General features: G+C 43.2%; 2 protein-coding genes and 1 long non-coding RNA gene across 4 annotated transcripts in view; 2 read left to right on the top strand and 1 right to left on the bottom strand.

Annotated features, from left to right (window-relative positions):
- LOC309525018 (uncharacterized protein) overlaps positions 1–27992 on the top strand; it is a 210404-nt gene that overhangs the window by 105104 nt on the left and 77308 nt on the right. The gene's annotated exons all lie outside the window — the stretch shown is intronic.
- Positions 1–27992, bottom strand: part of LOC309525506 — a 138792-nt gene that overhangs the window by 82719 nt on the left and 28081 nt on the right. The gene's annotated exons all lie outside the window — the stretch shown is intronic.
- On the top strand, positions 7237–27981 carry LOC309525105 (uncharacterized protein). The gene is made up of 2 exons (XM_082210502.1): positions 7237–7328; positions 25245–27981. The coding sequence occupies exon 2, from the start codon at positions 25334–25336 to the stop codon at positions 26342–26344; it is 1011 nt and encodes a 336-aa protein (XP_082066628.1). The 5' UTR covers positions 7237–7328; positions 25245–25333; the 3' UTR covers positions 26345–27981.

Genomic DNA, 27992 nt, shown 5'->3' on the forward strand with positions numbered 1-27992 from the left:
TCCTAGAGTGGACATGCTAGGGGATGCTTTGTGCCACCCAGGAGAAAACTTCCTCTTTTGGATCTGGAAGTGTACGACAATAATTTTGGCTGGCACGCATATTTATGGTATGACAAGGCAAAGGTGTATAACGGTTTTAAAAACCATATTGTTAGGAAAGCATTGTATAATGTTTGGAACCGATACAAAGATTTGCTGGAAAGTAAAACCCCCAGGTGGTTGTCACCAATGGAAGCTAAGGCAGTGAAAAAACTTAATATGGACTCTAATTGGCCAAAATATTGTGAAATTTTAGAACAAGATGGTGAAAAGTTAAAACTTCAGAGTTACGAGAAGCTAAAGCATAAAGTTCGAGATTGGCTACATTACCATCAGATAAATGAGACATTTAAGCAAGACAGGAAACTAGGTTTTCAGAAGGAGAGGTCAAAGTTAGAAACAGAATTGTTAGAACCCAATACTAAGAATCTGTCCAGAATGTATAATTTGCTGCTGAAATGGAACACACAGAATGAAACGGTGAAATCAGCTATGATTAAATGGGCACAGGACATCGGTCATGACATTATGTTCGCTGACTGGGAACAGTTATGGACCACCGGTATTAAGTTTACGGCATGTAGTGCCTTGAAAGAGAACATAATGAAAATGATCTACAGGTGGTACATGACCCCAGTCAAGCTTGCAAAGATCTATCATTTGCCCAATAATAATTGCTGGAAATGTAAGGAATCTGAAGGAACTTTCTATCACCTTTGGTGGACCTGCCCAAAGATTAAGGCCTACTGGGAAATGATCTATAATGAAATTAAGAAAGTCCTTAAGTGGACATTTGCAAAGAAACCGGAGGCTTTTCTCTTGGGCATGGTCGGCCAATTGGTACCAAAGAAGGATAGGACATTCTTTATGTATGCAACTACAGCAGCAAGAATCCTGTTGGCAAAGTATTGGAAGATGCAAGAACTACCTACTCTGGAAGAATGGCAGACGAAGGTGACTGAATTTATGGGACTGGCAGAGATGACCGGCAGAATCCGCGACCAGAGGAAAGAGACAGTGGAGGAGGATTGGGAAAAATTTAAAGTATATCTTAAAAATTGTTGTAAAATTGTGGATTGATAAGATGTTAAGGGGTAAGAAACAGAGAACTACAGCTGTAAATGATAATGTTAAGAAAATCTAAAGAGAGTTAATTAGAAAAATTGATTGAAGGGTTGCTAAAAAATGGCAAAATAAGGATGCAGTGAAAGGGAGGTATGGGGAAGTCAAATTTTATTTGTATGTATTTGTCTTTTGAGGTGTGTTTGTTCTCTTTTGTTTTGTTTGTTGTCTGTTTTGAAAATCATTAAAAATTATTATTAAAAAAGAGAGAAAACTTCCCCTTTCCTCCTGAGCTGGGACAAGCGCTTCCTCTACATGTGACTTGAAATAGGTGTGGCCTATTCTGGGTGGAGGAGCACAATGCTCGTGTGCTTCATTCTTTCTTCTCCATTTTGTTTTTTTCTATCTGTTAGGTGTAGCAGGAACCCCCCCACCCCAATCATTCTGTTTGTATAAAGAAGCAGAGAAATACGCTAAGGAATCTCTGAAAGAAGAAGATGAATCAGATGATGAAAATATGTAACACATTGTTACTTTAAAACAAATGTTTTAATCTGTACTACGGGCCTGTGTATGTATTTGCCATGATGTATGTGCTGGAAGACTATTTTGAGTGACCAACTTGCACTAAAAAAACTTCACACACACACACACACACACGCCACATTTCTGTTATGAATTCATAGAAAATCAACCATACATTGGATTTGCACTGTTCCATTTTTATTTTACTCCATATGACAAGAACTAACAAAGGGGGGTGACTTAGTCCTGGTCAGCCATAATCCCTTCACTGTCTCAGCACATACACAGGAGCCCTGCCCATGCCAACCCTGATGATCCCAGACAGAAGACAATCAAGATCACAAAGAACTTGCATATGGGAGTGGATTCAGCATGGACTGAAACAAAGGACACTGATCAGATCTTCCCTCAGGGGGCAGGAAACTGCAAACTCCCCTTTGTCTCCTAGAAGTTCCTGGAAGGGGAGGGGGAAAGGAGGAACCAGCCAGGTGACAAGACACTCAGGTTACCACCAACTCCTCCCTCAGCCCCTCCTTTCTGTAATGTATGCATGATGTTTCTGGGGGTGGGCTAGACCTAGAGGAGGGGAATTTCAAAAGTTTTTATAAGACCTTGCACACTATTCTTCTGGGTCTTTCCTCTCTCCTGCAAGTGAGGGGAATACCCTGTTGCAACAGTTCAATAAAGGCCAAGCCTACAGGCTGCTGTTTTGCTCCAAGTTATCCTGGTTGGTGTCTTTGTTTTGTCCAAGGGAGCCCTCGGATTTTTCCTGTAACATAGGAAAAGTGACTGCTGAGTCGCAATCACTTGGGACTAACTCCCTTAGATTATAGTTTATGTATAGATATAGATATACTTTTGTAACTTAAGCCTGCTTTCAGGAATCTAATTGTGAACGGAATGAAAATGAATAAACTACCTGTATATTGATTTTAATAAGATTGTCGTGTCTACACTTTTAAAGAGGGATAACAAGGGATCTTATCAGGAATCTTAAATAGTGAGGCTCAGATGAACCTGCAACAAGCGTACAGCAAGTTGTTAACGCAAGTTAGTATGGATATCATCAAATAATATATCCTCTCCTGCCTTTCTAAACATTCCCACAGGTCAATCGCTAGCTAGAGATCTGGCCCTCCAGATGTTGCTGAATTACAACCCCCATCAGGCTCAGCAATCGTCATCTATGGCTATGAAGGAAGGGGGATGCTGGCATTGAGAAGAAGTTGAAGGCAAGGTACTCTCTCTGTCTCCAGTGATAAGCACCAGAGCAGCCTGTCCAGTAAAGACATGGATGAAAATGCTGAGGCACTGAGTGCTTCTGATCCAAAACATTTCCCTTTTCCAGCACACTCCACTGCTATCCATCCCTCTCCAGTTTTCCATTCCTGCTGTCCACCAGCGCCCCACCCCCACAGCCAGTTTTCTGTATCCACTGAGCATGTGCAGTTCTCATTGCGTGGCTTTGGCTATCTTTCCCCCCCACCTAAAAATTTATTGGATATACGTAACCAATGGAGCTGCCTCAAGGTTACTGGTACCTCCCTCTCTTCCTTGGAAGAAGGGTTCCATTTTGGCCACATAAAGGCTGGCAGCTAGGAAATTGAATTGGCTATTTGTATACGGGATTGTATACGGGTGAGATTTCCCCCCCTTGAGCTTTTGAACTACACCTCTCATCAACCTTGACCATCTGGGCTGAGGCTTATGGGAGTTGTTGCCCAACATCTGAGCAACCCCATGTTGGATATCCCTGCTCTATACTTCTTTTATTTAATTTCTATACCACTTTATAATTTTAAGAAAAACCTCAAAGCGATTTACAGCATACTAAATCAATAAAACATACCGTAGTTTTCGCTCCATAACACACATTTTTTCCCTCCTAGAAAGTAAGGGGAAATGTCTGTGCGTGTTACGGAGCGAATGCTTCCCTCCTTTGTGGCTCGCTTTGAAACAGCAAAGCGGGAGAAGAGCCGCTGAGAGGGGAGGAGAGAGGGACAGAGAGGCTGTTTCTTTAAAGGAGCAAAGCGGGAGAGGAGAGGAGCCGCTTACACGAGTGTCCGGTTGGCTCCTTTAAAGCAAGCAGGCTCTCTGTCCCTCTCTCCTCAACACTCAGCTCGCTAAATAGCAGGAAAGATTTTCAGCTCGCTAAGCCGGGGGGAAGAGCCGGGGAGGAGGGAGAAAAGCAGAGCCTGCTTGCTTTAAAGGAGCAAAGAGGGAGAGGAGAGGGGCCTTCTCCCCTTCTCCCCCTCTTTGCATGATTAGCAGCATCCTTCTCCACACACTCCACACGTGCTCCTTGTCCCTTGAGTGCTTTCCTTCCCTCCCCACTTAAAACGTGGTTACAAAGCACAGCTCCACATGGATCCTCAGGATTTTTGCATTGGGCTACCCCAAACTCACCATCAGATCACATGTCTGTGGCCACAGAATGAACCACAAAAATCATACATCCACTGTTTCATTTAGAATATTTTTTCCCTTGTTTTCCTCCTCTAAAAACTACGTGCGTGTTGTAGTTGGGTGCGTGTTATAGAGCGAAAAATACGATAAATAAAACAATGTGAAAAATGTGAAATATAGAGTATACGGTCAAAGCAACGTAACAGAAAACTAAACTATTATCTTCAAGATTTCAAAACAACACATTACAAAGGTCAACTACAGAATACATATTTCACATAGTAGGGCTGGGTGGGAAAGGCTTTGCAGGGTGTGGTATATAGATGGCATCTTACCCCCAAAAAGCTTGCTAAAATGTATAAAGGGAAAACATCAACCTGTTGGAGATGTAAAAAAAAAGAAGGGGTCATACTATCATACGTGGTGGACCTGTGTAGCCATTGGCAAATACTGGAATGATATTTATAATGAGTTTAAGAAACTATTTAAAATTACTTTAAAAAAAAATCCCCAAAGATTTTTCTACTTGGTATATTACCATCAGAAATTTAAAAAGTTATAATATCATTGTTTATGTATGGTATAACAGCAGCTAGAACCCTTATAGCAAGGAGCTGGAAAAATGAAATGCTCCCAGAGATTACAAATTGGCAGATACTCATGTTATGATATCTACAATTAGCAAAACTGACGAGATCAGTTAGAGGAATATGGAAACAAAAACAACTAGAGAATGGATAATATTTCAGAATTATGTAAAACTTTATTGTACAAATAACTCCATATGAGCAGAAATTGAATGATATTTGTAAAGAAAAATATCAAAGGAATGTATACAAAGCAGAAAGAAATGGTATTATATAATGTAAGCCCGTGTAAAAAAGAATGTTATATCAAACAGTAGAATGAGCGGGATGGGAATGATTGTGTCGATGAGTAGTTTTACTATTTAAATAACTTTGTCTTTTTTCCTTACTATTATTTCTTGGTTTCTTATATTTGTTAATTCTTTATTTTTTTCTTTCTTTATAAATTTTCTATTTTCTATTATTTTGTTTTTTCTACCTGTTAAGAGATTGCACATGTTTGTATGTTGTTGTTTAGTCGTGTCCGACTCTTTGTGACCCCATGGACCAGAGCATGCCAGGCACTGCTGTCTTCCACTGCCTCCCGCAGTTTGATCAAACTCATGTTTGTAGCTTCGAGAACACTGTCCAACCATCTCGTCCTCTGTCGTCCTTCTCCTTGTGCCCTCCATCTTTCCCAACATCAGAGTCTTTTCCAGGGAGTCTTCTTTTTTTTAAAAGATATTTATTAAAGTTTCAAGAAAGATTACAAAAAAGTTGCAAAATAAGAAAAAAAGAGAGAAAAGAAAAAATTACAAAATACAGAAAAGCAAAAAACAATTAAAATCAAATCAATCTTTTCGTATTATCTTTCGTTTACTTGTTTCCCTGATCTCCTCACACCTCCCTTTTTTGTATTCCAGTTCAGTTAGTTAAATCAGCAAATCTTTTCCCTCCTTGTTTTTATCTTATTCCTCTACCTGAATGTATTATATATTTACATTCTCATCTGATAGCAATCCATTTTTACATACTCCTTTATAACATTGCTGCTAGAACCACTTAACTTCATGCCAACATCATTCTAACATTCATTAATTTTGCAGTGTTTATGTAGATAGTCTTTAAATTTCTTCCAATCTTCTTCCACCAACTCTTCTCCCTGGTCTCGGATTCTGCCGGTCATTTCCGCCAATTCCATATAGTCCATAACTTTCATCTGCCATTCTTCCAGGGTGGGTAGATCTTGTGTCTTCCAATACTTTGCAATGAGTATTCTTGCTGCTGTTGTAGCATACATAAAAAAGTTCTATCCTTCTTTAACACCAATTGGCGGACCATGCACAAGAGAAAGGCCTCTGGTTTCTTCAGGAAGGTATATTTAAATACCTTTTTCATTTCATTATATATCATCTCCCAGAAAGCCTTGATCTTTGGGCACGTCCACCGGGGTGAAAGAATGTACCTTCATTTTCTTTACATTTCCAACATTTATTATCAGGCAAATGGTAGATTTTTGCAAGCTTGACATATTAATTTCACATCGTTTTTCACAACTTATTTCTTTTTTAGGACTTCCCTCAGCTGTTCCGTAAATCATCCATAGTTATAATTTAGATTATGCATTTCTCAAATTTATATTTATATATATCATTTTCATAATATTCTCTCTTAAGGCATTACATGCCATAAATTTCATACCTGTGGTCCATAACTGTTCCCAGTCAGCCAACATAATGTTATGTCCGACATCTTGTGCCCATTTTATCATAGCAGATTTCACCGTTTCATCCTGAGTATTCCAGTTTTGGGATCTAACAGTTCTGTTTCCAATTTTGATTTTTCTACCTGGAAGCCAATTTTCTTGTCCAGATTATAAGCCTCCCTTATTTGATAATAATAGAGCCAATCTCGCACTTTATCTTTTAGTTTCTCAAAACTCTGCAATTTCAATTTATCTCCTTCTTGTTCCAAAATCTCCCAATATTTCGGCCATTTGGCCTCCATATTGAGCTTTTTCTGAGCCTTCGCTTCCATCGGTGATAGCCACCTTGGGGTTTTATTTTCAAGCAAATCTTTATATCTTATCCAGACAATGAACAATGCTTTCCTGACAATATGGTTTTTAAATGCTTGATGTGCTTTGACCTTGTTATACCACAAATATGCATGCCACCCAAATACATTATTGAAACCTTCTAATTCCAAAATGTCTGTGGTCTCAAGAAGCAGCCATTCTTTCAGCCAGCAAAATGCTGCTGATTCATAATAAAGTTTAAGGTCTGGCAGGGCAAATCCACCTCTTTCTTTTGCATCAGTTAGTATTTTAAATTTTATTCTGGGCTTCTTGCCCTGCCAGACAAATCTGGAAATATCTCTCTGCCACTTCTTGAAACAGTCCATTTTGTCCAAAATTTGCAATGATTGAAACAAAAACAACATTCTTGGCAATACATTCATTTTTATAGCAGCAATACGGCCTAGCAAGGAAAGGGGGCTCTGCTTAAGCCGAGCCCCCTTTCCCAAGCCAGTATCGAGCAGCAGCACCCTCCCCTCTAGCAGCGTGCACTCTCTGGCTTTAACCCTTAAAGCAAGGAGCATCTGTTCCCTGTACTGGAAGCCGAGGCTTTCCCCTTACAATTATCCCCCGGAGATATCCTGCCTCCCAGGCGGGGGCTCCCATTCCTGCCCGGCTGCCCAGGGTCGCTGCCATCATCGCCAGGATTTCGGGTGAGTGCAAAGCCAGCGGCAGAGAAGGAGGGAAGGGGCTTGGCAAGGGGTGGGGGGTCCAGGATGAAGCCCCGGGACGGGGAGAAGAAGAGAAGGGAGGAAAGGGAGCTGTTTTTCTTAATGGGGCCTTGAAGGTGGAGGGGGGAGGGGTTTCCACTGTGGAAAGAGAGAAGCTTCCTCCTGTCCGGATCTGGTGCAAAGGGAGTTGCAGGGAAGGAGGCGGGAAAGTGGTGAGATTTGAGTATTACTGGCAAGGCGCGCAATAAAATAATAATAATAATAATAATAATAATAATAATAATAATAATAATACTCTGCCCATTGTCTGGGTTTCCCCAGCCACTCTGAGCGGCTTCCAACAAAATAAAAAACACCGAAAACAACCAAACATTGAAGTCTTTTGTAGAAATTGCCTTCGATTTTAAAGAAATGCCCTCTTTAAGAAATCACGTGGTGTAAATATGTATGTTGTCCTTGAGGTGCAAACACACATAGCGTGAGCAAGCAAGCAGTGCTCCGAAGTGCTTCTCTTGAGAATTTGCCATCTAACTTGTGTTATGTACTGAGTTGAATAGGATCCAAACTGCAGCAGTCTGATTGGTCCTAGAACAATAGGATCCAAAAGGCAGCAGTCTGATTGGTCCTAGAACAATGCAGCAGTATGATTGGTTGGCAGGAACTACCCAATCATGCTCCAGATAGAAGTGAATCCACAACCTGATTGGCTTACAGTAGAATTCCGGAATTCACCAATCATGTGCAGCCCATTGTGTAAATAATGTATATAAAGCAGATACCTTGAAGGGACTTTCATTCATTCCTCCTCACCACTATGAGCTGAATAAAGAGCATGAAATCACTTTGCGACTCTGAGTATATTTCAGTTGTTTACTCATGGAAATGACTCCTATTTCCCAAAAGGACAGGAGGGGGAGGTCTCTCCCCCACTTTTAAGCCACCCCACTCCCACTGCATGGAATGCAGAGGCCTTGTTCATTCACAACATCGGTAAACCTTGTGTGTATCTGAAGTGAACCAGGTGCTGCGGCTCCTTCCCCTCTCACTGGGCTGCTGCAAGAAAAGGCAGCGAAGGAGGAGGAAACAGATGGGTTTGAAGGCTCTTTCTGCCTCTCTCCCCTGAGCAGAGGTATTTGCAGGGCAGGAGGACAGAGGAGGAGGCAGTGAGGGCAGAGGAAGCAGTGGGTGGATCCACCGTGTCTCCCAGGGGGCCAAGATGCAAGGAAGGGGCTTCCTTCTCCATGCAAGGGCCACCCATGTATTCAGAGCAGTCCGTATGTTCCACGGGATTTACTCTCAGGCTGTCGTAAGCGAGAAAATGGCTTATCTCCTGAGTATACGCCAATAAACTTAGAAACGAGAGGAGATATGAGTTGTGTTTATTGCAAAGCAATAGGTTACAGCTGGATCGTTTCACAAAACTGCAACCCTGTCTGGTGTTCCAGGCAGTGGTATTTATATATGTAATGTCAAACAAAGAATTTCAGTTTCCACCAATCATTTACATCAGAGATGTCCAAGCGCTGGACCGCAATTGACAGGTAGACCTCTGTGTTGTTTTGGGTCGATTGTGAGACCTTTGAAGGCCCCGCCCCCTTTCCGCAAGAACTTCTGTGCATGCTTCTGTTTCTGTTTTTGCTCAGCAGTTCCTTGTTTTAATGTTTATTGTTGCCAAAAGAATTTAAATTTTTGTTATGTACCCCCCCCCTTGAAAAAGTCCCTTTGGAGTTCCACGTTCCTGATATTCATCATTACCTCATTTTATTATAATACACATGCACAACAAGCACTGGCAATTTCTGCTGAATATGTTCTGATGCCTACCACGTTCTGTTACGTTGTGTTGGTGTGCATGTTGGGAACCTGTGTTGCATGCAGCCATTTGCATCATATAGCAACTCATGTTCTACCTTTCAGCTGTATCTTTGTGATTCTCTTATTAGCTGTATTTTTGCCCCTATTGAGGGGCGGCAAGTTGCAAAATAATCAGTTTCATAAAGCACAAACTACCATAACTTCTGTATTAGAAGCACACTCAAGGATTTAAAGGGGTACACATTATCACATTTATTGTGGCCCTTTGGGCAACTGCCACAAGGCCACTACTTCCCATACCATGCCAGTCTTGGTAAGGGAGAAGGGACAGGCAGACGGAAGGAATTGCCAAAGGTGTTTGAAAATGGGTGGAGGCTCTTGGGAAGCGGGTGCCCAATAGGGGCTTCTACAGGGGCAGCAGAATGTCTTGGGCAGAATCCCTGCAGGAGCTCTGAGACTCCCTTGACTTTGTCCTTCCTCCCAGGAAACTACAACTTGCTTTGGCTTCTGTGCTCCTCAAGAAGTTGAACGTCCAAACCTGGTCAGGATGGACGGACGAAGATGGGCAGCTGACCTGCTCAAGCTGTCTCCTGCATCCCTCCCTACAACCTCTGATCATCCCCTCCCGGGACCCTCAGAGAAATTCCAGGGGAGTTCCAGGGGAGAGGAGATGGGGACATGGATGGCTGGATGGTGGAGGGAGAAAGAGGAAAAGATGTAGAGGAGACCAAAGGCAGGAAGGGGAAGGAAGGAAGGAAGGAAGGAAGGAAGGAAGGAAGGAAGGAAGGAAGGAAGGGGTGAGGCTTTTTTCAAAGCAGCTCTTTGTTTTTGGCTGGAGGCTCTGCACACAGGATTGGGCATATGAAGACCAAGGGTGGCCGGTATTATAAGCAAATTGTGTAAACTTACAGCCAGGGGTTATGTGTGAGAGTGGGTGAGTGGGATAATAATTTATAGAGCGCCTCTAATTCTGTCCCTCCATAAGCTTACATGGAGATACAGGGGTACAACCTTGGTACAAATTTCAAATTAAGTGCACAAAACCAACAAAGAGACTCATGGGTTTATAGTGGCACCATATTTCCTAACCAAGTGTCCCCTTTGTCAGACTGCAGCCGACAAAAGCTTAGACCATTATACATTTACGATCCTTTAAGGACTCCAAAAGATGAGTAAACAGAAGCATAGTTAATCTATGGACTTCTATCCTACTGGAAACAGTGACAGCCAGCAAGTTGGATATCTTGAAAAAAGGGATTAGACTGATGCCTGTGCTCTGCCCTCGTGGTCCTAGGCAATAATGCTTCTTAATACTAGTTTCTGGAAAGCACAGGAGGGCAGAGGGCTCTTGGGCTGAAATCTTGCTTGCTGGTTTCCTACAGGCTTCTGCTTGGCCACTGTGAAAACAGGGTGCTGGACTAGGTGGACCTTTACCCGATGCAGAAGGCTTTGTTTAGGTTCTAATATATTGCAATGATTTTACACTTACATGTGGCATAAGAACACTTCAGTTTTAATTCTTACTCATAGAAGAGACTGCTATTGGAGCCTGTGATCATTTGCTCACTTGAAAAATAAAAGGACAGAGATGTGTCTTATAAGCCAGTTCCACCGTAGATCTTTACTATAAAATGATGATGCTCTCTTATGTGTGAATGGAGTGATCATGGGTTTCTATTGCCATTGTCCCATCTGCATTCCTAAAAATTTGGAACATAGAGAGGACAGTGGAGAATGGAGAGCACGTGAAAATAAGAGAAAGTGCACATGGGAATTGACGTGTGTTTAGTTTCTTTCTTGTCTTTCTTAAATGTCTAACAGTATTCTCTCCCCCCCAACTCCCAAATAGGTGAGGAAGAGGACGGTCAGAATTCTATGGAGCCATCTGTGAATTCATTGGGAAGAACAAAGAAACAATTTAAATGCAGGGAATGTGGAATGTGCTTTAGTCACTGTGGAAGAATGAGGATACACCAACAAATTCACACAGGAGAGAAACCATTTGAATACATGGAGTGTGGAAAGAGCTACAGTTGTAGTCAAACACTTGGAATACATCAACGAAATCAAATGAGGTAGAAACAGTTTAAATGTATTGAATGTGGAAAGAGCTTCAGTGAAAGTAGAAACCTTAGAATACATCAACGAACTCACACGGGGGAGAAGCCATTTAAATGCATTGAATGTGGAAAGAGCTTCAGTCAGAATGGAGCACTTAGGAGACATCAACGAACTCACACAGGCGAGAAACCATTTAAATGTATTGAATGTGGAAAGAGCTTCAGTGAAAATAGAAACCTTAGAATACATCAACGAACTAACACCGGGGAGAAACCATTTGAATGTATTGAATGTGGAAAGAACTTCAGTGACAGTGGAACACTTAGAATACATCAACGAACTCACACGGGGGAGAAACCATTTACATGTATTGAATGTGGAAAGAGCTTTAGTGAAAGTGGAACACTTAGAAAACATCAACAAACTCATACAGGGCAGAAACCATTTAAATGTATGGAGTGTGGAAAGAGCTTCAGGCTTTGTGGAGACCTTAATATTCATGAGAGAATTCACACAGGTGAAAAGCCATAAATGTATGCCGTGTTCCATTCAAGGTGCACTCTTTACTTCACACTCATAAAGGCGGAAATCAATTTTAAATGCATGGAACCCGTGTGATGTTCTGGTGTTTGTATTTAAATTTGTACACACACACATATATATATGTATTAACGTAATGAAGGCCACATATACTATATGTACAAAAGAAGTTGCAAGTTGTTGCTAGATAAACAGGGGGAGAGTGTGAATCTGGAATGCTCAAGGTGTTTGATGAATCTGTTGAGTTTTGACCTCCGCTCTTCACTGCCAAAATGATGGGCTGCCCTTGTCTTGTGGATCAGCATCTGTCAGCATCTGTCAGGCTTCAGGGAACTGGCTTCCTTCCCCCTTGGCCGTAGATAAGCAGAACAAAGGAAAAGGATTCTTCTTACCTGTTAGAAACTTTAATGATTCCAGCAAGAGAACAAAGAACCCGTCTTCACACAAATGGCGGTGCTCCCAATGAATAAGTCCACCCCCTCACATCCCTAGTCACCCATGTCACTTCTGCATCTTGTAACCTGGGCTTGCACCCTCTGTGCTTTCTGTCCTGCCACTTTTGCAGCTCTCTCTGACCTTGGGGAAAGCGGAGGGATGCTTTACAGAGACAGTGAATCAGTTACCTCTCTCTCCCCTAGTGTTTTTTCTTCAAGCTGTTCCCCATCCAGTATTTCCCGGCTTCTGCCTTCTGAACTATGTTCCTCTGCAAACCACTGTTCCAAATCTATACAGTCCTGCTGTAGATTCAGGGGGATTGGTCTCCCACCATTGTGCCTCAGTGCAGCTCTCCTCAGCACCATCCCTGGAGATTGCAGTTAGATTTTGGTTTAGGGGAGAAAGTGTGGGCCTGGGTCTAGGCCAGGGGTGGGGGGGAATAAGGGTAGAGAATTACAAGGGATGCTTCTTTTTCTGCGCAAGGCTGGTTCTTGTTTCTCCTGAGTACACGCCTGTAATCAGCATGTGTGCTTTTAGCAGGAGAGCGCCCCTTTGTCTCAGAGCGTAAGATGCTTCAGGAGGCATTAGAGTGAAGCGCCTGTATCGCACATGTGCCATGAGAGCAATGGTGGGGGGAATGTAAATACCTGTCGGGGTGCTTAAAAGGAGGCTGTTGTTTCATGAGAGGGGGCGGGGGGAGGAGAGCCTTAGCAACGCCAAACAGAAAGAGCCAAGCGTGCTTATAGGATACATGTGGTTGCTACTCTGACTTTGAAGATGGGCAGTGGGAGTGGCACATGCTTCTGCTAAAAGCAGATCTGGGGTAGGGAAGATTAAGTTAATTGCAACCTTGAACTATGGTTACCAGACGTCCCCATTTCCCGGAGAAAGTCCCCGGATTTACAAATCTGTCCCCGGACAAAATCCGCCCCTGGAATGTCCCTGGATATCATTTAATGTTCCGGGTTTATATTTTAAGTGTTGTACATTTATTAGTAGGGAATGAATGTTGCATGATTGTTTCATCGGCACAAGACACATCATATGGAGACTTCTGGCAAGGCAAAATGGCGGGCGCCATGGCAGCAGCAGCTCCTGAAGCCAGCCAGAGTCAACTGCGCTACCAGGCTGGCTCCAGGGTGCTGAGACTGTCGCTGACGCTTCCACTGCTGAGGAGGAACTGGGGAAACCACCGACACCCCCCCCCCACGACCCAAATCAAGCCAGGAGCGAGAGCACCTGGCCAACTGCCCAGCAGCGCTCCGGGGCCAGGAAAACCCTGGAGAAAAGGCAGGGAGAAGAAGGAGAAGGAAGAGAAAGAGGAAGGATAAAAAAGAGGGGATCCCCGACCTTGCCATGCCACTGCTGCCGCTGAGGAGCAGAGGGAGGAGAGCACTGGGAGGGCAAGGACACATGACCGAACCCAGGTCCGACCTGAGCCTACTCCACTCCAAGAAAGCAGGCCAGGGCCCAGAGGAAGGCTGCGCGACAGAGGAGACCACAGAAGAGATTACTTCTTAATTTTTCTTTAAAAATAGCTTTTTAAAAATAACTTCTTTTCTCTTTTTTTAAAAAAAACGTGTCCCCAGATTGCTACTCTGACTTTAAAGATGGGCAGTGGAAGTGGCACATGCTTCACTTCTGGGTTGGCGCCATCGCCGAATGGTGGACTCCCTCCGAGCTCCGGAGGGAGCCTGCTCGGCAGGGGCTGGGTTCTACCGCGCCGGTGACGCGGGGACCCTCAAAAACCATGGGCGCTGAAACCCATGGGCATGGTGACTCGGCGGGCACCGTTTGCCCCCCCGACCCGCGAAGGAGCCTTTTTAAAGGCTGCGGAGCGGGTGACGGGGTGGTGGTGGTGCTATGAGTCCTCCGCTTCCCCTGCCGAGCGAAGCCGCATGCCATTCGACGGAGAGCGCTGACTTCTTCCATTGAAAATTTGGACTTAAAAGAATAATCCGTGAGTAATTGGAACTCGGATTAAAAAGGGGGAATTTTTTTTTTTTTAATCTGGAGCGAGCGGGGGAGGTGCAAAAAGGAAGTCAGCCTCCCCCCTGTTGTAGAGGAGTTAAAGCAAAGGATTTGACAACTAAGATCGAGCGCAACCTTATTTGGATAAAATTATCAATTTCGCGATGGAAAAGTATAAGATTGGGCTGGAGGAGAAAAGTGGAATGTGAATTAAAATGCAACCCCCCCCCCCGGAAACCCCGGGAGCGATCCGTGAGAGTGCCGGGAGAGGAGAAATAGAGGTTTTGACAGCTGTCAAAGGAGCTGTCAAAGTGGAAGAACAAAAAGAGAACTTTGTTACGAGGACTTTGCCGGTTACATTTGTTACAAATTGGATATAAATTGTTTAAAACAAGGAATAACAAGTTACTTTGACTGTTGGGTGTGATCTGGAAGGAAACTGAGTTACTATAATCCCTCTAGAGGAGCTGTGGGACACTACAAGTATTGTTGCTATGGAATTTGAATAGGACTTTTTATCTCCTGGGAAACTGCAGAAGTGGAACACTATTTTGTCTACAGAGGTCTATACACTAAAGGAGACAATAGATTTATCTATTGAAGAATGGAAGGGACTTGACGTAATGTTTTGTTCCTGAATAACAAAGCCTCTGTAGAGGAATTAGAAGCTTTTGGAATTAGAACATTTGTGCAGAAGAACAGGGGGGGGAAAAAAGGAGGAGAGAGATCAACAAGAACAACAAGAATAACAAGAACTGGACAAAGGTGGAAGTGGGAACATTTGGGACATCCAGATTTGAAAGATCTAAAGGAATAAAATTGGAGGTTTTACTCTTAAATATAAAGATCTGGATGGAAAAAATGGACCTTTTTGAGACAGACTCCTTCCAAGATTGGACATTCAAAATTAAAGATGACCAAAAGACGACAAAGACTATTTAAAAGACGACAAAGCGGACTGGTGAAGGACTATGGCTTAGATGTGGGAGCTCCAGAACGACAGTAGACATTGATGGACATTGGGAACGCAACCGGGAAAGGGGGGAGGGAAATTTGGAATCCAAAGCGTGTTAAATTACAATTTATTCCTTTTTTATTTTTTTATTCAAATCTGTATTAAAGAGGGGAACTCGTGGAAGGGAACAGGTCGATTTTAGGGGATGGGAAAATATTTTTAAATTGGGTCAATGATAAGAAGTTTAAAACTTGGGGTAAGAATTTGTTGAATTTATTTGAAAGAATTGGAATACAAGAGGGGGAGGGGAGGGGAAGTCCTGGAAAGATGCTAATGAAAATAAGGTTTTAAATTTGGATGTTTTTCTTTTTCTGTTATATTTGAAAATTTTTAATAAATATTATTTTTTTAAAAAAGGAAGTGGCACATGCTTCTGCTAAAAGCAGATCTAGGGAAGATTAAGTTAATTGCAAGCCTAAACACACTTGGGTCCCATTAGAGAGGATCCTCATGAGGCCGGAGGAACATCACCCGGCTGAGAGGCGTGAAGGCCACTCCCTGCAAGGCCTTTCCCACCTGGCCTTGGAGGCAGAGCCCAGACTCACCCAGCCCTACTATGTTAAATTTGTATTCTGTAGTTGACCTCCTTTGTAATGTTTTACTTTAAAATCTTTTAAGGTAATATTTTAGTTTTCTGTTATGTTGCTTTGAATGTATACTCTATACAGTAGTAAGTTGGGATAAAAACACCTCGGGTGACAAACACTTCAGGTTACAAACTCCACTAACCTGGAGGTAGTACCTCAGGTTGAGAACTTTACCTCAGGATGAGAACGGAAATTGCACGGCGGCAGTGGAAGGCCCTATTAGCTAAAGTGGTACCTCAAGTTAAGAACAGTTTCAGGTTAAGAATGGACCTCCAGAACCAATTAAGTTCTTAACCCAAGGCACCACTGTATTTCACTCTTTTCAAATTGTTTTATTTATGTTTTATTGATTTAATATGCTGTAAACCGCTTTGAGGTTTTTCTTAAAAATATAAAGCAGTATAGAAATGAAATAAATAACAATAAAGTATAGAGCAGGGATATCCAACATGGGGTTGCTCACATGTTGGGCAACGACTCTTATAAGCCTCAGCCCGTACGGCCAAGGTTGATGGGAGTTGTATTTCAAAAGCTCAGGGGTTTAAAATCTCATGTTTCTTACCACTTGTCATCATGAATAATTTTAGATAAAACTTTTGTTGATACAGAACTCATTTTTAGCTTCTGGGAGCAGCTGGTCACTTCTGCTTTATAAACAAACCCAAATATATTGAAACACTTTACATTAAAACCAAATTTCAGAACAGATACAAACATAATTTTTCTAAAAAAAAACCACACACCTTTTTTTTTACTTTACAAACCATTATCTTCTCAATCCAAGATTTGCTTTTCATGTGAATAAAAATACTTTGTTAGCAAGGGGGTACAGGAAAAAAAATGTTACAATAAAAGCATTATCAGCATTTAAAAAGAAATGCTAGTGGTTGTTCAAGGCATTGAGTTACAAATGAAGGCAAAGATCAACCATTGCTAGGTGGAGCCTGGAGACATAATCCTAGAATGAACCCCTGCTGCCCCCCCACAGCCCGCTTTTGCCTGTAAATGTATTTGATTCAAAGATCATATAAATCATATATTTTGACATTAATTCTGATGGGCGGAGGCGAGTTTAAAGGCAACCAAAGTATGGAGATATATTTGGGTTTGAGAGGCAGGTGGTCCACTGCTGGACAGCCATCTTGACCAGAACCTTCCTCAAGGCCTTGTCTTCTTCAGCCCAGGTAGGCCTTGGAATTAAGAATGCTTTGAATTAACGCGACAGAAGCAAGAGGGTGGGCAATGAATTCTGATGGCTTGCTTGGAACAGAAATGTATTTGGAAGACACTGTGCTGAAGAGGTATATTTGCAAAAAGCGAAAAAACCTCACAGCCCACTCCACAAATTAAAGCAACCTTAACAAACTACAGCTCCCAGAATTCTTTGGGGGAAGCCATGACTGTTTAAAGTGGTATAGTGCCCTTGAAGGACAGAGATGCCTCAGCTTTCTAAATCTTGGTTGCCAACCTCATCTCTGATGCCAAGCTAGGTCTAGAGGTGTGAGGCTGCATGTCTGATTCCTGTATAAAATATACACCACGGTTGGGTTGAAACGGCACTCTTTACACTTACCTGGTTTGCACATGGTGTTAATGTGCCAAGGGTGGAGAACTTCAGACCCAGGGAGCCAAATGCACATGTGGTCTGTGGTCCTCTGAATTCACTGCTCTGAATCCATGGCTCTGCTTCGCCCCTTAGCCAGCAGGGATGTACCTTTCAACTCTTGACAATGCCTCCTCCCTCTTTGGTAGAGGGCAGATAGTTGTGTGTGTATCAGATATAACTTCCTCTAGAAAGGCAAACGTTGCGCTCCTTGTTTGACCCACCTTTGCCTCTCTCACCCTGCCCAGCCCTGGCATGTGGCCCCTGGAAGGCGATCCAGGAGGGAATTTGGCCCTTGGTCTGAAAAACAGTGGAAGCTTCCAAACTGACAGTTGCGCAAGAGCATGCAAACCTAAGGCCTGCCCACATCCCACTGAACTATGCTAGGCTATGACTTCTGTCATTCCTGGCCATTGGCCACGCTAGTAGGGGCTAATGGGACTTGGAGTAAAGGAATGGTTGAGGGAACTATGGATATAGTGTGAAAAAATAAAGACGTTCAGAGAGATGTTATTACAGCTGTAGGGCTTGTGCACATTTCCCTTCCCTTTGATGGGATCTCAGCACTCGAGATGCTGTTTAGATTTGTTTATCACCATCGCCCCCCTCCCATTTGCTAGTGGATTCATTGCTACAGAGTTCTTGTGTATATAGTGGCATACAGGTACTACTGGCAGTGTTGATTGTCCCCCCCCCCCCAATTTATTGCTTTATTTGTCAGGACTGAAAGCAAAGCAAAGAACTTCCCCTCTCTCCTTACAAATTAAAACTGCCTTCCACTTTTCCTCAGTATTTCCTGTGCAGAATATTGCTTTCACATCCGTAGCGTACATTTGGCAGGCATCTAAAGTACATGGTCGTCGTCCCCCCACCCCCCGGAGTGGTCGAATGGAAGGTATTCTTTGACAGCGTGTCTGTCTTGCTGCTGCTGCTGCTGCTGCATGTCACTGTTCCCTGTTTCTGTGTGTCTGTGAGGAGAATACAGGACACTGCATAAGACACAGGGTGTTATGAAGGTGCAATAAGCCAGGCAGAGAGTGGTCCCTCCCTATAATGTAAATAGAGAGACTTCTTTTCAGGAGATTTCTGTATAAAGAACACTTTGCTGAGGTGGAAGTGGGGACTAAGTGAGGTTGGAGTGGAACCATGTTTGCATGAACATGAGAATGTAAAATATGCTCTCCATTTAGATATTTATTAAAATACTGTATTCATTTACCCAGAAGAGTCATTAGGCTTTTTTGCTGTAAGCTGCTTCCTACATTGTAAGAGTGGGTCATGAGACCCTTGATCCCTCCTTGAAATACAATCTGAACCAAATGGGTGAGGCAGTAAAGAGTTTATTGATTACAATACGTTCTTGCAAGAGGAAAGGGGTCCACAGTAGCTGATGTTCCCTGTACTGGAAGCCCAGGTTCCCTCCCTCGTCTCCCCATTGGCTGGTCTTGCAAGGTTTTCCTTCCCCCAATTATCAAAGGAAAGGAAAGAGCGGGGGGGGGGAGAAACTTCTCCTTCCTCGCCAGAGTCACCTGACTTCCGGCTTCACCAGCGGAGATAAAAGGAGGGAGGGAGCTGCTTCCTTCTAATTAAGCCTCCTCATTAAGCGGCGTCACTCCCTGCCTCCCAGGCGGGGGCTCCCATTCCTGCCCCCGCTGCCCAGGGTCGCTGCATCTGCCGCCGCCCTCAGATTTCGGGTGAGTGCAAAGCCAGCGGCGGGAAGGAGGGAAGGGGCTTGGCAAGGGGTGGGGGGTCCAGGATGAGACGCCCCGGGACGGGGAGGAAAGGGAGCTGTTTTTCTTAATGGGGCCTTGAAGGTGGGGGAGGGCGGGTTCCCGTTGTGGAAAGAGAGAAGCTTCTTCCTGCCCGGATCTGGTGCAAAGGGATTTGCCTGGAAGGAGGCGGGAAATGGGAGAGGCTTGGGCATTGATGGGCAGGTTAATAATAATAATCATAATACCTGCCCCTCTGGCTGGGTTTCCAGTGTGGCTTGTTGTAAATAAAAATATGCCCTTTTCCCTTATGGGGTATCCAAGAGCCCATATAGAGTCCTTACATAGGTTCCCTATTGGTAGGAGAAAATAACAGAGGCCAACCAGAGAATATTGAGAAGCAAAGCAGCTAGTAAGCCTGATCTTTATTGATCTGTTGCAACAGGGTACCCCCCTCACACGCAGGAGAGGAAGAGGACCCAGAACAATGGCCTGCAAGGCCTTATAAAGACTTTTGAAATTCCCATTCTCTAGATCAAGACCACCCCCAGAAACATTATGCATACATCACAGAAGGGGTGTAACCTAAGACCACCCCTCAGATACATCCCACCTACATCACAGAAATTTAAATGTTGTTTTTCTCTTCTCCTTGTTTATCTCCTGTCTAGCAGGTTACTTGATTGGATTTTCTGGGGAGCCTGGCCATTCTTTTGTAATGCTAAAATACTTATTTCCTGGGCCAGGTCACAGGCTCACACCTTATTCAAACACAGATTAAAGGAAGAGACAATGGGGAGGCTTTTCCATTTTTAACCTTGCAGAGAAAGGATTTGGTCAGTTTAGGAATCAAAATGGTTCCAGGTTGGCCTTCCTGTACTGATCTATGTATGTGCAGTTATGAACATTACTATATATCTAAAACCATAAAATTCCTATCACAGCTTACAACTTAGATAAACCATAATAAAAGATCAAACGTTAAAACCTTCCCAGTATAGGGCTGCCTCCAGATGTCTTCTAAAAGTCAGATAGTTGTTTATTTGAAATTGGAAGGGAGGGCTTTCCACAGGGAAGGCGCCACCACCGAGAAGGCCCTCTGCCTGGTTCCCTGTAACCTCGCTTCTTGCAGGGAGGGAACTGGCAGAAGACCCTCGGAAGTGAACCTCAGTGTCCTTCCTTCCTTCTCTTTAGACACCAGGCAAAAGCATTCCTCTTCTCCCAGGCATTGGGCTCATTAAACAATCTATGGCCTGTCCAGTTAACATGGGTTTAGCCCAGTCTGATTTTGTAGTGACTGCGTCTCCTTATACCTCTTCCAAAATTTAGAAATGCCCCCTTTGGTTAAGTTCCTGCCAATTTTTCTTCTAATATCTTCATAACTGTAGCCTTGTTCACTTAATAGTACTATTTTACATCCCTTTCTAGGTGACCAGTCATCTCTTTGTGCCATTTATTTAATTACGTTTTACAAGCTCACTAAATGAAAAAAACCTCAACCAACTTGATAGCAATCGCAAAACACATTTTTAAAAAAAATATTTTTATTGAATTTTCAAATTATAACAACAAATTTCCACAAATCTTAATTGAACAATTTCTATATCTGTATGTCTCCCCTCCCTCCTCTTTGGCTTCCCCCATATTTCCGTATTGATTTATTAAACAAATTCTATACTCTGCTGATTTTGCTTCTTATATAGTTGTCAAAACCTGGCAAAGAGTCCATATCTTTATACTGTCTTTTTCTATAGTTTATAAATGGTTCCCACTCTTTTTTGAAATCGATGTTGTGTCTCTCATGTATTCTCTCTGTCAGCTTAGCCAGTTCCGCGTAGTCCATAAGCTTGGCTTGCACTGCTTCCTTTGTTGGCGTTTTCTGTTTTCCATACTTGTGCTAATAAAATTCTTGTTGCTGTTGTCGCATACATAAACTATGTCCAATTTCCCTCTCATGTATCATGATCTAAAATTAGAAGCAGGAAAGAGTCTGGTTTTTAAACAAAGGGTTTTTTCAACATTTTTTTCAGTTCATTATATATCATTTCCCAGTATTCTTTAACCTTCTTGCATTCCCACCATACATGAAAAAAGTACATATCTTGGATCCTGTTTTATACATTTTTGCAGTTTTTCCAGTGTGATATACCATCTATATATCATTTTCAAATACAGTGGTACCTCAGGTTATAGATGCTTCAGGTTACAGACTCTGCTAGCCCAGAAATAGTACCTTAGGTTAAGAACTTTGCTTCAGGATGAGAACAGAAATCGTGCTCCGGCGGCGGGAGGAGGCCCCATTAGCTGAAGTGGTGCGTCAGGTTAAGAACAGTTTCAGGTTAAGAATGGACCGCTGGAATGAATTACTGTATTTTTCGCTCTATAACGCGCACCTGACCATAACACACACATCGTTTTTAGAGGAGGAAAACAAGGGAAAAAACATTCTGAATGAAACAGTGGATGTATCATTTTTGTGCTTCATGATGTGGCCACAGACATGTGATCTGATGGTGAATTTGGGGTGACCCAATGCAAAAATCCTGAGAATCCCTGTGGATCCATGCTTTGTAACCACGTTTTTGCACCACTGCAGCCCCAAGCAACAGTGGGTGTGTGATTTTGGGGGGGCAGGCTGTAGCCATGGAAATGCTATGTGATCTGATGGTGAATTTGGGGTGACCCAATGCAAAGATTATGAGGATCTATGTAGTTCCATGCTTTGTAACCACATTTTTGCACCATTGCAGCCCCAGGCAACAGTGGGTGCGTGATTTTTGGGGGCAGGCTGTAGCCATGGACATGCTATGGGATCTGATGGTGAATTTGGGGTGACCCAATGCAAAGATCCTGAGGATCCATGTGGATCCATGCTTTTTAACCACATTTTAAGTGGGGAGGGAAGGAAAAACACAGAAGGGACAAGGAGCAGGAGAGGGGTGTGCAGGGAAGCAGCTGGCTAAGAATGCAGGAGAGGGGTATAACGGGAGGGGGGAAAGGAAGGCAAAAGTTTTCCCTCACCTACCCACCCAAGCCAGCCAGCTTTCTCTCTCTCTCTCTCTCTCTCTCTCTCTCCCTCCTGCATGTTTTCAGCAGCACCAGAGCACAGAGAGGACACTCTGCTTTCCCCTCTGCTTGCCTGGAGGGGAGGGGCTTTCACTGCTCTTTGTTCCATTTGAGCAAAAACAGCAAGGAAACAGAGGAGGGTGGGCAGTAAGACCCTGAGGCAGAATGCAGGAAAGCAGCCGCTTCCTCTTTTCAGGTTTCCCTTCTCCAAGACGCGCAATTTGATTTTTGCCTGATTTTTTTTGCCTCCCCTCGCGCCATTTGGCTCCAGGGACCACACATTCGCTCAATAACACACACAGACATTTCCCCTTCCTTTTTAGGAGAAAAAATCTGCGTGTTATAGAGGGAAAAATACGGTAAGTACTTAACCCAAGGTACCACTGTAATTTTCTCTTAATGATATACAATCTGTAAACTTTACATTTGTTTTCATAAACTTTCCCATTCCTCCAACTGTATATTAAGCCCAACATCCGGAGCCCATTTTATTTGGGCTGATTTTACCTTCTCATCTAAAGTCTCTCCATATAGCAAAATGTTATATGCTCTCTTCAATAATTTGGTATTTCCCTCCACAACTTCCTTTTGAAAGTTTGAGATAGTATAACTGAACCCCCTTTTATTATCTTCTTTAAATTGCTCATTAATTTGTCTGTGATGCAACCAACTTTGTAAAGTACCTTTCAAGTTTTCATAACTTTTAAATTTCAAACCTTTCTCCTCTTCTATTAACAAATCTCTATATGTTGGCCACTTTCCTTTTTTATCACCCCTCCAGCTACACAGGGTCTAATCCTGCCAGACTTTGGTGGATGTCTCAAAAAATTCCAAGTTGTTGGATATTCAAATCGCAGAGCTTGTCAAAACTGAGAGGCAACTATTTACAAATCCTGTTCTTTCAGCAAAGCAGGAATTTTAGGGTTAAAAATACATTTGCTTTCACTCAGAGGCTGAAATGTAGATTTTTGGGGGCTTTCATCTCATTCATCTCATTCCATCTTATTCACAAAACGTCTCTGCAGGGTTCTCCCCTGAATAGCAGAAGTACGGCTTCCATTTTTAATACTTCTCACTTTGAAGTTCAAATTGAATTTAAGTCCAAATTTTTAAATTCCTCTCCAAAAGCTTCTTTTTCTTTTACCTTATAACAGAAGATCTGTCACTTCAGAGGGCGGCTTTTAGGCTTCGGTTATTCAGGTGTGCGTTGGAGCCGACAGCCCGCCTCGACTGTCTTCCCCTCCCTGATGCAACTGCGGGAGCCGGTTTGACGGGAGACCTGGGGCTCAGCTGGACCCCGTGGCAGCCCCACTCTTCTGCAGAGTTTTGTGCGGGGGGCTTTTTTTAGCCCCTAAACCTCTCCTCGGTGGCCTGAAATCCTCCTAAGGGCTCTGTCTTACTCCAGCCTGGAAGCTCGCAATCACAAAGTCAACTCTTTGTGACATTTATTGTATTTTATTACATTTTACAAGTTCACTAACTGAAAGAACAAAAAAATCCCCAACCAACTTGATTGCAATCACATAACACACTGACAAATGTCCTGCTTATTAATGTTGCAATCCTTCCTAAAAGTTGTTGTATTACATTCTACTTTAAATTACAGTGGTACTTTAAATTACAGTGGTCTGTTCTCAACCTGAAACTGTTCTTAACCTGAAGCACTACTTTAGCTAATGGGGCCTCCTGCTGCCGCCGTGCCACCAGAGCACAATTTCTGTTCTCATTCTGAAGCAAAGTTCTTAACCCGAGGTACTATTTCTGGGTTAGCGGAGTCTGTAACCTGAAGCATCTGTAACCTGAGGTGTCTGTAACCTGAAGTACCACTGTATCTTTCCGTTGATATATAATTTTATGGTATTACTCCCAAAAAGGGGGGGGGGTATTATGAGCCATCAAACCCCAGAAAAACACCTTCTCCAAGGTTTCCACAATTTTGACCACTAGTGTATGTTGTCTTCTAGGTCCAAAGACACACATGCACACACAGATAGCATGAGCAAGCAGGGCTCCAAAGTGCTTCTCTTGAGAACTTGCCATCTAAGTTGTTTGCTCACGGCAAAAGCTCCTATTTCCCAAAAGGACAGGTGGGGGAGGTCTCTCCCCCACTTTTAACCCACCCACTCCCACCGCACGGAAGGGATAGGTCTTGTTCATTCACAATCCCTGGATCCACCGCCTCTCCCAGGGGATCCAGATGCAAGCAAGGTGCTTTCTTCTTCTCCATTCAAGGGCAACCCATGTATTCAAAGCAGTCCTTTGCAGATTAAGACTTAAGTTCAAAATAAGTACAAAAACCCGACAAAAAGACTCATGGGTTTATAGTGGCACCAGCTTTCCTAGTCAAGATTCGACAATGTCAGACTATAGCTCACAAAAGCTTAAGCCATAATACATTTATGAGCCTTTATGGGCTGCAGAAGATGAATAAACAGAAGCATAGTTAATCTATGGTCTTCCATCCCACAAGAGACAGTGACTGCCAGCAACTTGGATATCTTGAAAAAAGGGATTAGGCTGGTGTCTGTGCTCTGCCCTCGTAGTCCTAGGCAATAATGCTTCTTAATACTAGTTTCTGGAAAGCACAGGAGGGCAGAGGGCTCTTGGGCTGAAATCTTGCTTGCTGGTTTCCCCCAGGCATCTGCTTGGCCACTGTGAAAACAGGATGCTTGACTAGGTGGGTCTTTGCCCGATGCAGCAGGCTGTTATTAGGTTGTAATACGTTGTAATAATTTTACACTTACATGTGGCATAGGAACACCTCAGTTATACTTCTTCCTCATAGGAGAGACTGCTATTGGAGCATGAGATCATTTCTTCACTTGAAAAAGAAAAAGACAGAGATGTGTCTTATAAGCCAGTTCCACCGTAGATATCTACTATAAAATGATGGTGCTTTCTTAAGTGTGAATGGCGTGATCATGGGTTTCTCTTGCCATTATCTCATCTGCATTCCTAAAAATTTGGAATATGGAGACAGTTGAAAATGGAGAGGGAGTGAAAATAAGAGAAGGTGCACATGGGGATTGATGTGTGTTCAGTTCATTTATTGTCTTTCCTAAAAGTCTAACAGGATTCTCTCCCTGCCCCAAACAGGTGAGGAAGATGATGGTCAGGATTCTACGGAAAGGTCTGTGAAATCAGTGGGAAGAGCAGAGAAGCCATTTAAATGCAGGGAATGTGGAATGTGCTTTAGTCACTGTGGAAAAATGAGGAAACACCAACGAACTAACACGGGAGGAAAACCGTTTGAATGCATGGAGTGCGGAAAGAGCTTCACTCAAAGTGGTAAACTTAGAAGACATCAACGAACTCACACGGGGGAGAAACCATTTAAATGTATTGAATGTGGAAAGAGCTTTGGTCAAAACGGAGACCTTAGAATACATGAACGAACTCACACAGGGGAGAAACCATTTAAATGCATTGAATGTGGAAAGAGCTTCAGTCAAAGTGGAAACCTTAGAATACATCAACAAACTCACACAGGGGAGAAACCATTTAAATGTATTGAATGTGAAAAGAGTTTCAGTCGTAGTGGAGACCTTAGAATACATCAACGAACTCACACGGGAGAGAAACGGTTTAAATGTATCGAATGTGGAAAGAGCTGCAGTCGTAGTGGTCACCTTAGAATACACCAACGAACTCACACAGGGGAGAAACCATTTAAATGTATTGAATGTGGAAAGAGCTTCAGTCAAAGTGGGACACTTAGAATACATCAACAAATTCACATGGGGGAGAAACTATTTAAATGTATTGAATGTGGAAAGAGCTTCAGTCATAATGGAGCCCTTAGAATACATCAACGTACTCACACGGGGGAGAAACCGTTTCAATGTATTGAATGTGGAAAGAGCTTCAGTCAAAGTGGAAAACTTAGAATACATCAACAAACTCACACGGGGCATAAACCATTTAAATGTCTTGAATGTGGAAAGAGCTTCAGTCAAAGTGGAAACCTTAGAACACACCAACTAACTCACACAGGGGAGAAACCATTTAAATGCATTGAATGTGGAAAGCGCTTCGGTCAAAGTGGAGACCTTAGAAGACATCAACGAACTCACACGCAGAAACCATTTAATTGTATGGAGTGTGGAAAGAGCTTCCGTCAAAGTGGAGGCCTTAGGAAACATCAGCTAACTCACATGGGGGAAACCACAGATGTAGGGAATGTGGAAAGAGCTTAACACGAAGTGGAGACCTTAATATTTATAAGCAAATTCACACAGGTTAAAAACCATATAAACGTATGCAACGTTCCACTCAAGGTTCACTATTTAATTTACATCAAGAAACTCATAAAGGCAGAAATCAATTTTAAATACATGGAACCCATGTGATGTTTTGGTGTTTGTATTTAAATTTGTATACACATATATATGTATTAAAGTAATGAAGGTCACATATACTTGATGTACAAAAGAAGTTGCAAGTTGTTGCTAGATTATCCAGGGGGAGAATGTGAATCTGGAATGCTCAAGGTGTGTGATGAATCTGTTGAGTTTTGACTCCACCCTTCACTGCCAAAATGATGAGCTGCCCTTGTCTTGTGGATCAGCATCTGTCAGGCTTCAGGGAATTGCCTTCCTTCCCCCTTGGTCGTCGATAAGCAGAACAAAGGAAAGGGAGTCTTCTTACCAGTTAGAAACTTTAATGATCCCAGCAAGGGGACAAAGAACCCGTCTTCTAGAAATGGCGGTGCTCCCAATGAAGAGGTCCACCCCCTCACATCGCTAGGCACCCCTGCCACTTCTGCGTCTCGTAACCTGAGCCTGTACCCGCTGTGCTTTCTGTCCTGCCACTTTTGCTGCTCTCCTTGACCTTGGGGAGAGTGGATGGATGCTTTCCAGAAACAGTGAATCTGTTAGCTCTCCCCCCCTCCAGAGTTTCTTCTGCAAGCTGTTCCCCATCCAGTATTTCTCAGCTTCTGCCTTCTGAACTATGTTCCTCTGCAAATCACTTTTCCAAATCTATACAGTCCTCCTGCTCCCTGGGAAGATTCAGGGGAGGGGGAGGTTCCCACAAATGCGCCTCAGTGCAGCTCTCCTTAGCTGGGTCCTTCATGACGGTGGTTAGGTTTTGGTTTAGGTGAGAAAGTGTGGGCCTAGGCTGGGGGGGGGGGAGCAGAGAGAAGGGAAGAGAAGTAGAGGGGATGCTTTATCCATGCAAGGCTAGTTCGTGTTTCTCCCGAGTATGTTCCTGTAATCAGCGAGCGTGCATTTAGCAGGAGAGCGTCCCTTTGGCTGGGAGCGTAAGATGCTTCAGGAGACATTAGAGCAAAGCATGTTTATCGCACATGCACTGTGAGAGAGTGGTGGGGAGATGGTAAATAACTCTCAGGGTGCTTAAAAGTAGGCTGTTGTTTCGTGAGAGGGGGTGGGGGGAAGAGAGTTTTAGCGACGCTGAACAGGAAGAGCCAAGTGCACCTACAGGATACATGTGCTTGCTACTTTGAGTTTGAAGCTGGGCAGTGGGATTGGCACATGCTTCTGCTGAAAGCAGATCTAGGGAAGATTAAGTTAATTGCAACCAGAAAAACACTTGGGTCCCATTAGAGAGGCTGCTCATGAGGCCGGAGGAACATCGCCCTGCTGTGAGATGTAAAGTCCACTCCCTGCAAGGTCTTTTCCACCTGGCCAAAGGGGTGGGGCCCAGACTCACCCAGCTCTACTATGTTAAATATGAATTCTGTAGTTGACCTTTGTACTGTTTTATTTTGAAATCTTTAAGATAATATTTTTGTTTTCTGTTATGTTGTTTTACTGTATACCCTATATTGTGGCTGGGGGGAGCCAGCTGGGTGGGGTATAAATAATAAATTAGTAGTAGTAGTAG

Source organism: Podarcis vaucheri, assembly GCF_965113315.1.
Source record: "Podarcis vaucheri genome assembly, chromosome: 2".
Lineage (NCBI taxonomy): Eukaryota > Metazoa > Chordata > Lepidosauria > Squamata > Lacertidae > Podarcis > Podarcis vaucheri.